The sequence below is a fragment of the Haliaeetus leucocephalus genome, unplaced genomic scaffold, assembly GCF_000737465.1.
Source record: "Haliaeetus leucocephalus isolate CR32 unplaced genomic scaffold, Haliaeetus_leucocephalus-4.0 Scaffold687, whole genome shotgun sequence".
NCBI lineage: Eukaryota > Metazoa > Chordata > Aves > Accipitriformes > Accipitridae > Haliaeetus > Haliaeetus leucocephalus.
This window is the reverse complement of record NW_010973123.1, coordinates 87,109-98,112: the sequence shown is the minus strand read 5'-3', so window position 1 is coordinate 98,112 and position 11,004 is coordinate 87,109. Positions and strand designations below refer to the sequence as shown.

General features: G+C 55.6%; 2 protein-coding genes across 2 annotated transcripts in view; one reads left to right on the top strand and one right to left on the bottom strand.

The window, feature by feature from the left end:
• Positions 1 to 1,546: 1,546 nt before the first annotated feature.
• On the bottom strand, positions 1,547 to 10,567 carry VWA5A (von Willebrand factor A domain containing 5A). The gene is made up of 18 exons (XM_010579991.1): positions 10,564 to 10,567; positions 9,658 to 9,852; positions 8,206 to 8,453; positions 7,878 to 8,100; positions 7,369 to 7,511; positions 7,100 to 7,214; positions 6,531 to 6,658; positions 6,170 to 6,258; positions 5,571 to 5,715; positions 5,175 to 5,254; positions 4,544 to 4,652; positions 4,032 to 4,196; positions 3,786 to 3,889; positions 3,241 to 3,422; positions 2,855 to 3,061; positions 2,165 to 2,388; positions 1,830 to 1,956; positions 1,547 to 1,626 (listed from the first exon to the last, which is right to left on the bottom strand). Exons 1-18 carry the CDS (start codon positions 10,565 to 10,567, stop codon positions 1,547 to 1,549), a joined length of 2,568 nt encoding a protein of 855 aa, XP_010578293.1.
• LOC104839608 (von Willebrand factor A domain-containing protein 5A-like) overlaps positions 10,566 to 11,004 on the top strand; it is a 31,364-nt gene continuing 30,925 nt past the window's right edge. The window contains exon 1 of the mRNA XM_010579990.1: positions 10,566 to 10,695. Within this exon, the coding sequence (XP_010578292.1) occupies positions 10,566 to 10,695 (130 nt within the window). The remainder of the gene's footprint in view (positions 10,696 to 11,004) is intronic.

Sequence of the window (11,004 nt, the reverse complement as noted above, 5' to 3'; positions counted from 1 at the left end):
ACCAGTATTTCCTCACAGTCATGATTCACCTCTCTAAAATGCGAGGTCCACAATGCCCTTCTTTCCTCCTTCTACACCCCAAGGAGTGTGGGAGGGCACATTTCCCATCCCATTTGCATCTCGGGGAAGGTGAACTCCTTTGTCTCCCCACTGACCTCCAGAGCAGGAGGGAGTTGCCAGTGGACACAGCCATTTGCGGTGTGTCTGCTCCAGACAGCAGAGGTGAAGCTTAAAGGGAGAACAGCATTTATTTTCAGAGCTGCATGCTCCAATGGATTTAAAAAGTTAAAGGCAAAACCAAGTTGGACATTAATCACCTGACAACTTTTCTGTTACAGCTAGGATAAGTTAGACGTCAGTCATCTATCTGCTGGGCAAAGTGTTGCTACAGCCGCTACTGCTAAGATCAAGCTGAAATAAATTCAAGCTAAAAGAAGTCTAGAAAAAGCCAGGCAAGTCCTCGGCTCTTGTCTTGCTAACCTAGAAGAGGTCTGTGCTCTTCCAAGAGCAATGGCATCACCTTATTTAGTGTATTACAATATACAGCTCTCTGGGAAGCGGCGTCCTTTCATGCCCCTCCTGGTGACTCATAGATGTCCCCTGGAAGGAAGGATCCTAGGCCCAATGGAAATAAAGGCTATGACACACACCTTTTGGCTTACAGAAGCTTCACTGTTTATTGGGAAATGAATCGGAGACTTTGCCAACATGGAGTGAGACCCATGAATTCAGGGCCCTGGGCCAGGAGGGAGTACACTGCATGACTGGTTTGCTAATGAAAAGCTCCTGCAGTTCCACCTCCAACATGCTGATAGTTTTCAAAACAGTCTTGTCCCACATGAGTTCTCTTGGACTTTATGATGGGCTGGGTCTGATGTAGATGAGAGTTTTACTTCCGAAATAATTGATTTGCATGGCAATGCAGATGTGGGAGTTCTTGACACAGCCTCGTCTTTTGGGGTAAAGCAAGGAGGTCAGCAAGTGGGGTGCAGCAGGAGTCCTTCATTGGGATCCACTGCCATTGAGCCTGCTGTTGACACCTCTAAACGCTCATCTTTTCTGGTGTACGCAGCACCCTCTTGTCAAGACAGAAACTATAGACTCATAGAATCATAGAATCGTTTAGGTTGGAAAAGACCCTTAAGATTATCGAGTTCCACCGTTAACCTAACATTACCAAGTCCACCACTAAACCATGTCCCTAAGCGCCATCTTTGTGGAGGCCAGTAGCCCATTTTGGCAAAGCTAAGTACAGGAAGGGCAACCACTGGGGAATGTGATGCTTCCTTCCCACTCCCATCTCCGCCCAAACCAAACCCACTGGAGGCTCTGAACTAGAGGTTTTCTCTTGAGGAGTTAGTTCAGCATGATACAGGTTCAGCCCAGCTAGTATAAGACATAAGCAGTGAGAATTCATCTCTAATGTAAGACCCCAGCCGGTAGCAACAGTGGTATCTCAGCACAGTAGGTGAATTTAGGCTATACTTTCTGGCCCTTCTTAGCTCTGCAGGTGCAGCCGGTCTGTAGCACAGGGCATGTGTTGAGCTCAGAGCCTGAAGACGCTTGGCTCCACGGTGCTCCCAAGGAGAGTGTTGGCTGCCTCCAGGCACTTGTCCAGCTGGGACACTGCAATTGGTAAGAGACAGGGGCACTAGGAAGTCAAGCAGGAGGGAGGGTCCACAGATGGAAAGGAGAAAGGGGACACAGGACTCCTTCATCTGTCCCCAGGAAATTGTGGTCCTGCAAAGGGGTGAGGCAGAGCCCACTGGAGAGAGAAGGGAGGAGGCTGTGCTGTGGGGATCAGCTGGAAAAGGATCCTCAAGACTCACCAGCTCGGCTGCATAGCCAGGTCACAGCCTTGGCCTCCAGCAGCCCACAGAGGTCTTGGTAACACTTGCCATTTCTGTTCAGCCAAGTCACAGCCAGCACTGTGGCCCAGATGCTTGGCTCCAGGACCTGTAGGAGAACAATGACTCAGACCAGCACGTAGTGCTGAGCATCCTCCCTGCCCCATCACTGCTTCCCACCCTTTCCTTTGTGGCTTCTGGTTTCTGATCCGTTCATTCCTCTCTGGCTGCCCTTGGGATGCCAGTGTTGCCACCAGTCAAGGGGATCCCACTGCCCCAGGATGACACACTGCTACCATAAGAGGTTCTTCCCTTACCTCAGCAGGCATCTTTCCCTTGATTTCAGCCTCATCGACTTCCAGCACAGAGGCCAGGCCTGAGCTGAGGGCCCAGGAGCCATCTACATTCTGCAGTGCCACCAGCTCCTGGCACTCAGCAATGCTTTTGGCGGGCCAAAACACAGTATCTTGAGACCACAGAACAAATTCCAGGTGATTCACATGCTTGAGAGAAGAAATAGGTGGTGGTGGTGGTTTACATGCTGTGGGAGAACACACGAGCAGGAGGGTTGGGACAATCACAGAAGGATGGCCCTTCTCTACTCCCCTGTGCAATGCCCCAGAACTTTGTCTCTGCTCTTCCTTTAGGCAGCCACCTGCAATCTAAGCTCCTTCCTGCATGTCCCCAAGCAGTCCCATCCACAGCCCTTTCTGGACACCCCTAACTCAACCCCAACTTTGGCCATTGCCTCTTCTGGCATTCCTGCCCAGCCATGTCCCAAGACCTCTCTTGACAGCCCCCCAGTACTTCTTATCCAAATGTGTACTTATGATCCAGCACCACCCCTGTCCCCTCCCTGGGTGTCCCTGAGCTGGGTCTCATATTCACTGAAGAACTGTCAGGTTTAAGGGTAACTAAGGGAAGGGTTAAAGTCAAAATTCATTCGTTTCCATGCCATGGGCAAGACATGGCAGCATAATTCTGTAAGGTGTTAGATTATCTCATACCTTTTGAGCAAGCCCCCTGCTGGGACAGGTGAGCAATGCCATGGGTGAGTCGACGGAGGGCAAGCCATGATGCACACACTGCTGTCAGCCAGCGATGTGGGACCCAGATTGCCTTATGACGGCAGGAACTGCTCATAATGGAGCCACGAAGCTCAATGGTCTGGCAGGGGATGAGTGACTGGCGGGGTGGCAACAGTGCCAGGGGCCCTTTGAGAGCAAACAGGGAAAGGGGCTGGATTAAGCACATGGGAAAGAAGCACCTGGTGGTGATGGGGCTTACCCAGTGAGACTGGGGGTGCCCTGTGGCTGGGGTTCCAGCTCCAGTGGAATGAGAACAGCCCATGGAGCTGCCCCACCAGCTCTTTCCCGTGAGTGTCTTCCCTTACCTCGGTACCAGGCGACCCTCTGTGATGTGCGAACCCCCGCATAGCTGGTAAAGGGGCAGATGATCCCCGAAGCAAGGCTGATCTCGACTGCACGACGCCTGGGTTCATCCCCTGACCCGCTCACAGCCTCTGGCAACAACCTCTTCAGCAAGCATCTCGCGGCCAGGCGATGCCCAGCCAGCCTGGGGACAGAGTGGGGTGAGGCCTGACCACCCGGCTTGCCTCCATGCTGGAGAAAGGTGGACAGAGAGAGAGCCTGGACATTTGGGTTCTCTCCCTTCAGGGGTGAGGATGGGCAGAGGGATTGGACAGAGGATGGACAGGGTCCTTGTCTGTCTGGAGGGAAGTGGTGCCCAGGTGCTTGGGTCCTGCCACTGTGGGGTCAAAGCAGGGAAGGAGGGCGTGCTTGGACACCTGGGTTCTCTGCCAGTTTGGGATTGTGTGTGGAAGGTGGGAACGCATAAGCCATCTGGGCCCCCTCTCAGCTGGAGTCCATGTTCGAAATGAGGGGGATGCATGCATCTTCCCTTGGGACAGGCTCTCACCGGCCATCTCCCTGTGGGCACAGTGGGAATTCAATCGTGTGGCTGACATCCTGGCCGTCCAGGCTGTACTTCAAGGTCATGACCCCCTTGGCCACCGTTGTATCCTGGGAACACATGGGAAGCTACTGAAGATTGCTGGGGACACAAGATGGTTACTGGGGGATTTGGAGAAGCTACTGGAAGATTACTGGTGGTTACTGGGAGGCTACTGGGAGGTAGCTGGGGGTGGCTAGTCCCAGCTCTCACCTGTGCCTGTCCGTGGATCTGGGCATAGAGAAGGCTGTGTTGACCCTGAAAGATGGACTGAGGGGTGCCCCCCAGCACCTCAACCTCCAGGCCACAGGGCAGGGTCCAGCTCAGAGAGACTTCCTCAGCTGCTAGCTTGAGGGCCTGCTTCAGGCACTTCAACACCTGGGGACAGAGGGTAGGACACCGCAGTTCGCAGCTCCACCAGGGTTCAGCCCATGGCCCCTGGTGTCGGGGTTCCCTGGGAGACAGTGGAATGCGTGGGGTAGCCTGCACCAGCTATGTTCCCTGGGCACAGTCAGGTCTGTGGGTTATAGTGGGGCAGAAGCCCAGGCACCCGGGTTCTCAGTGGGGTGGGGCGGTGGGGTAGAGTCAGGGGAAGCCGGAGTGCCTGGGTTCCTGGGGCAGCCGAGTCTCGACTACTGTGTGTGGGCAGCCCAGGTGGTGGGGTGCTTGGAAGTCAGTGCGTCTGTGGAATAGAGGGGGATCTGCCAGGGTTCCTGGGTTCCTACCTCAAATACGCTGTTGCCAGAGGAGATGTAGGTAGCTTCACCTCCCGTCTCCCTGGCCAGGGTTATAGCTAAGGCAGCGCTGTCCTCAGAGAAGCAGAAGGAGTGACACCTATGGGGGAAGCAGGGAAAGGTGTCAGAAATAAGAGCCGGAGGTGGGTGCAAGGATGCTGGGATAGAGCTGGAGAACACAGGCTGGAGTTAAAGCTGGGAGAACAAAGCTGGGGTGCAGAACAAGGGCGCAGGAGGAAGAGCAGGGAGTAGAGTGAGGGACTGGGGTTGGAGCTGGGGTTAGATGGGGAGCTGGCAGAGGAGAGCTGGGACTTGGGGCAGAGCTGGGGTCAGTCTAGGGGGGCTGGGGCAGAGCTTGGGTGCACATCAGGGTGTGCAAGCCCTGTGCCTCAGTCTCCCTGCTCACTCTGTGAAGGGTGCCTTGGTTGTGGCAGTAGTAAGCAAAGACTTCCACATGGGGGCTTGGCACAGGAGAGCTGTGCAGGGTGGGAAGGATCTTTGGGACACTGGAGGGACCCAAGGATTGGGACAGGCACTGGTGAGCAGGGGCCCTCATCAGGGGTGGAAATGACTGGACAATCAAAGGGTGACTGGAGGACTGGGGGCAGAGCGTCCCCATTACCGGTGGCTGTTGCGGTGGCGGCAGACCTCAGCTACGATGGCTTCCTTGTCGGGGGGTGACCCGGCCATGAAGATGAAGAGCTGAGAGACAGGGGACATGAGCGGTGGGGCCCTGCACAGGGACCCCAAAATGGGGAGAGCAGGCCCCTGAAATGGAGAGAGGGGCCCAGGAGAGAGACCCCCCGCAGAGAGACTACCCCAGGGAGAGATATCCACTCAGGGACAGAAACGCCCAAAGGTATAGACCCACTTCTCCATTCCCCCAGACCTCACGGCGTCCTTCTTGTTCCCTTGTGACCACCACATACCTTGGGTGGCTCCTTCCACCCACACTCCTGTGTCCTCTCTCCCCCTGGGACGCCTGTCCCTCCACCCCTCCATGCCCCTGCACCCAGACCTGGCGCGTATGTCCGCGGGGGCGGGAGGTATTGTAGATGGAGCGGAGGGTTCCCAGCAGGTTGGTGTCACCCAGACTGGAGCCGGTGGAGGGGATGCGACGCATGGCCTCGGTCAGGTTGTCCTGAGTATATTCAACACTTTGCCTGCAGGAGGCACAGCACGTTTGGAGAGCACATTGCTCTATGCCGGCCCTAGTGCTCCCCGAGACCCTGCCCCAGAGCACTTCCCACAGCTTGTGCCCTAGGGTCCTCTCCAAGACCCTGCCCCATACTAGTTCTTGAAGACACCTTGCTACATAGTTCCTACAAGACTCTGCTCAACAGAACCCCAAAAGATGCTGTCCCATAACGCCATGAAGATCCCGTCTCCAGAATCTAGCCTTGCCCTCCAGCACCCAGCTGTGCCCTCCAGCACCCAGCCTTGCCCCATACCAACCAGCCGATTTCAGAGCATGCACACCTGCCCTCCAGCATCTAACCCTGCCTTACAGCACCCATTCCAGCCTCACAGCGCCCAGCCATGCCCCACAATATCCAGCCCTACCCACCCGCACCTAATCCAGCCCCCTAGTACCCGGCCTTCCCCATGTTTGCTCACGGGTAGATGCCCACAGAGCTTTCTCCATAGCAGTAGATGTTGAAGTAGCAGCCCAGGGGCAGGCTTTTGAGAAGGAAGAGCAGGGAGTCCTGTGGAAAGACACAGCAGGCAGGTCTTGGGAGGCACTTGTGGGGGGTACAGAGGCCTTTGCCCATAGTCTGGTCCTCCTAAAGCCTCTGGGCTCCCCTGGATGACCCAAGCCAGTGCCCTGAACTCACCATGGCACTTGAGATATTTCAGGACCATTTCAGGCCCCACCGGTCCCCCCTCACATCTCTGTCCCTCTATAAATGCCTGCCCTGGCCCGCTCCCCTTCAACCTGCTCCTCCAACCCATCCTGGTCCCGGCTCTGCAGGGATACCTGTGCATGCTCAAGAAAAGTAGTGTCCAGGAGGAAGATGAACTCTCCAGACAGGCGCTGCCCAGGCACTGCCTCAGGGATACTGGGTGCCAGCATCACCAACACCATGGGGTCACCAAGCAGGGAGCCTGGAGGAGGTACGGGGTGGGATGAAGGCCAGATAGGGACCCCTCTCCTCCTCCTGGTTCTGATTCTCATTGTGCTTTCAGCTTCCACCATCCCAGAGCCTCTGATGCCCCGCGTTGGTACCTCAATACCCTACTGTACTGCCCACTAATTACACAGCCCAATGCCCCATGTATTCCAGCCCACTGCCTCCAGAAGAGCTACCCAGTGAGCCCTAAAATAGAACTCCCCGTATGCATCCTGCTATATCTGATACCTCACAACAGTGTCCCCAGCACCCCACCCTGGCGTCCCAGGACCCAGACTATCCCATCTGAATGCCTCCCTTTCCCATCCCAGTGTCCAATGACATCTCGCCCCCCAGAATCCCCGGTGTCTCCCCGTGCCCCAGCGCCTCCTGCAACCCAGAGGTGCCTCCATGTTCCCTCCCCAGCTGCACTCACCTGGAGGGGCTCCAGGGTCTCCTTTCTCCACCACAGCACTGACTGCAGTGGGTTCTCCAAAATACACCAGCAGCTCCAAATCGTCCCTACCTGGGGGGCTGCCAGCCAGTGAGACCTGGAGAAGGGGTGCGTGGTCATGCACGGGAGGAGGGGACCAGACCCAACATTGGGCCAGGAGCACAGGCACTGATCCCAGTGCATCTCCTTTTTCTCAGCGATGACACCCCTCCCCTGCTTCCCCCAGGATCCTGGCACTCAGGAGGGCATACCTGTGCAGTGCTGCGGTCCCGGGCAGTGTAGATCAAAGGGGTGAGGGCGAAGTTGGCCTGGACATTGGCCACTCCACGGGATGACTGCAGGCTAGCAGTGAGCAGCAGGCTGTAGGGCAGCTTGCTGGCGAGACAATTCTGGGCTGCAAGGAGAAATATGGCACTGGGGAGGGCAAAGGCTCTGCCTGCAGGGGTTGGGGCGGAGGGGGGGCAGGATTTGGCATCCATATATAAGACATATGGAGAGAATTGGGGGCTGTCAATGAGGCGTATGGAGGGGTCCATGAGTCTGTTTATGGAAAATGTTTGTGGGAGTTGTGGATGCCCTCATGGGGCACAAGGAAGGATATTTGGGTCTGTCCAGGGACTGCCTGGGGGAAAATGTGGGTGCCCCTGTGGGTGCAAAGGGAAGTTGCATCGGGCCTGTTTGTAAAGTACATGGGGAGTCTGCGGCCCTTCTGTGGGGTGTGTGGCTGGGAGGGCAGGTTCCTTGTGGGGTCACTCACCACCATAGTGTGTTGTGCAGGGATGCAGTGTGGATGGCAGCACAAAATGGGCTGCTCCATCTGGATCCCGTGGCAGCTCTTGGACATAGTGCAAAGTCACGACCAGCTCCCTGCCAGGGGGCAGGGTGCCCAGAAAGCAGGCAAACACCTCACCCGGATAATGAGTCTGATCCTGAAGGTATTCCAGATCCTCCCAGCGCCCTGTAGCCTCATGCAGCTGCTGGGCCTAGGTGGGAAGGGGAGGAACAGAGAGGTGATCACCAGGCAGGCTGCGGGCTGCTCATCCCATGCCCCTGTGGTGGTTCACCCATTTGTCCCTGGATGCTGGTACCTCATCCCGCAGCATGGCCTGGACCTTGGCATCCTCACTGCAGGCCTGGAAGGAGTAGATGGCCATGTGGGGGCCCAGGGGGAAGACGAAGAGGACTTCTGTGGAGACCTGACTTTTGTTCTGGTAGATGAGTTCGGAGGCCACGTCAGCCACATAATCCTGGATAGCAACATCCACCACAGCACTACACAGAGGCACTGTGGACAGGGGTACGTTGAGCCACTTCCCCAGAAAAGAGGATCCTGTTGCTGTTGAGAGAGAGGCAACCTGCCCATCAGCACACATGAACGACGCAAGGAGGTGATTGGGGCTGCTTCAAGTATGTGGCTGTTCCCACCCTGGAAACCAAGACTAGCTGACCAATGTTACTGAGGGTCTAGCGTGAGCCTGCCATAGAACAGTGTCTGACCCCCGGCCCCCAGCTTCCCTTTTGCCCCATACCTCTGTTCCCCACCCATTTTCTGTAGAGCTCTTGACCAGTCCCATCCTTGTTTCACTCTGGGAAGACACAGTCCAGATATTTCCCTCTACAGCTGCCCATCCTCCTCCTTTCCTTGTCCCCCTTTGGGCGCATCCCCCACCCCCCAAATGTCCCTCAGCTGTCCAATCCCCAGCTCACTGTCATGGGTGTAGGATTTGTTTAGAAGTCCAAAGGTCTGACGCCACATTTCTGGAGACCTGCAGACAAGAAGGGTCTCCTGTAAGAGGAGAGAAGCACAGAAACCACGAGGCAGCCCCTATTTGGTGATGATTCCTTGCCATTTCCCCAGTCCTACACACATAGCTGGAAGGCCCAACCCACCACGTACAGCCAGAGCAAACCCAGGGATTCAGAAATCCCTATCCATAAGCACTGGGATGTCGTCAGGAGTATCTCTGCATTGAGGAGGTCTGCACCACATCCCCACCATGGGAGAATCTTGAAGAGAACTGAGGGATAGCGAGGGAAGATGGAGAGAAGAAGGTGTGAAAACAAGAGTGGATGGATGAACGGATGGAGGGATGGGGCTGTATTGGGATGAACAATACGTGGCTATCCACCCATGGCTGGATGGATAGATTGGCAGAGCAAATCCCGGAAAGGCACTGGGCGGAGGGTATAGTTCAAGCGATATCTGGCCATCTTCTGGCCAAGTGCCAGCAGATGAAGGGGACCGCCCTTCACCCCAGATCCATCCACATAAATCTCTCTGGTTCAGACACGTTTACCTCAAATTCCCCAGTTCCCGCTCTGGGGTGACAGGATGGGAAGCACCGGAAAAATCCCCACCCCATCATCACGCTGACAGGGTGGGCAGGCAGAGCAAATAAGGTGTAAGTCCTCAGGGGAGTAGGGGTGAGGGATGGACAGGGGGATGGATTGGGTAGGGACAAGCTCTCCCCAGTGAACAGGGACAGTGAACAGAATAAGGAGAGAATAACAAAGCGAAGCACAAACAAGCAGACACTCACCGGAATCGAGGCCAGAGTCAGCAGGGACGAACTGACAATCAGATGGACGGAGGGAGAGACGGAAGAGGAAGGGGGAGAGGGAGTAAGAGGCAGACGGGTGAGGTACGGGGGCAGAAGGGGGAGGGATGGAGAGAGAGAGAGCAAGAGGTGTTCGGGCAGCCGGGAAGATGCAGGGCTGCGTCAGCAGAGGGATGGCTGCGGTGGAGAGAGGGAGAGGCGGAGGGGCAGGCGGACAGACGGACGGGAGGGCGGGGAGGAAGGGCCGGGGGGGGCGGAGACACCCCCGCCCCCCCCCCGGGGGGGCTGCAAACCTCCTCCCGGGCGCCCGGTTCCCTGGGGGCGGTGGCGGGCAGCGGGGATCCGGGATGCCTGGAAGCCTGTGGGATGGGGAGGGCAGAGGGGATACCCCAGGCGGAGGGGATCTGGCCAGGGCCCCTGGACCCCCCCTTCCCCGCCTCGCAAGCGGCACCAGCTTGTAAATAAGGGATGTAAACTTTTTACAGGCATGTCAAGCCTGAAACATGATTCGCTAGTAATCACAGGCCAAAGAAAAGCCTCAGACTATCTCTGGAGTTAACAAGTGGGCTTTGAAACTTTAACCAGAATCTCTGTAGAGGTCCAGAGCTAATAGTCACACAAAAATAAGCAGCTTCTGGCCATTTTGTCTGATAATGGGAAACAAAGTAACAGAGAAAACAAATTATAAAGGCAAATAGGAAAATTACTTGTAAAGATCTTATTTCAGGTGAATGTTTTGTTTCCGCCCTGTTCTAGTTGTGTCATAGTCTGATAAATCTGCAAAACATATGAGATACTGTGGGTTGTTAATGGTAAATTCCCAAATGCAGTAATGCCAAGGGACACTTGTTATTCCAGCAGGAAAAAACAAGCAGTGGGACGACTGACCCATGCCATATCAGTTCCAGATGGAGGTTCATGTTTCAGCAGTACACAGGCAGGCAGAGCAGAGCCACAGCCATCTGGAGAAGGTTTATGCACTGGACAACCTGATTCAGGTACAGAGCAAAAGCGCTTCAGGTGGGGGGTGCATCATATTGAGGAATTTTTATGGTACCCCTCAAGGCAAATTAAACACGTGTTTGTGCTTAAAAATAAAAGAAAAATTTAATGAACCACGCATTGGGCAGAGTCCTACCGCAATACTCAGTTCTACATGGAGTCTGCCAAGATGCATCACAAGCAGATTCTTTGTATACACTGGCATCAGCACCAATCCTGTGAGCGGTTGCATGGGGCACCTCAGCCCCACCGTGGGTCCATCCCCCAGCCCAGCTCTGCTGCCCAAAGGTGGCTCCTGAGCTTGGGCCCCGCAGCACTCCCATTCCA

What these genes read in the sequence shown, in the direction of transcription:
- VWA5A (XM_010579991.1), bottom strand. An exon ending in AGCTCTGTGGGCATCTACCC is followed by an intron (nt 5,716 to 6,169) that starts GTGAGCAAACAT and finishes TGCCTCCTGCAG; the next exon opens with GCAAAGTGTTGAATATACTC. An exon ending in GCAGGGGGCTTGCTCAAAAG is followed by an intron (nt 2,389 to 2,854) that starts GTATGAGATAAT and finishes GTTCTCCCACAG; the next exon opens with CATGTAAACCACCACCACCA.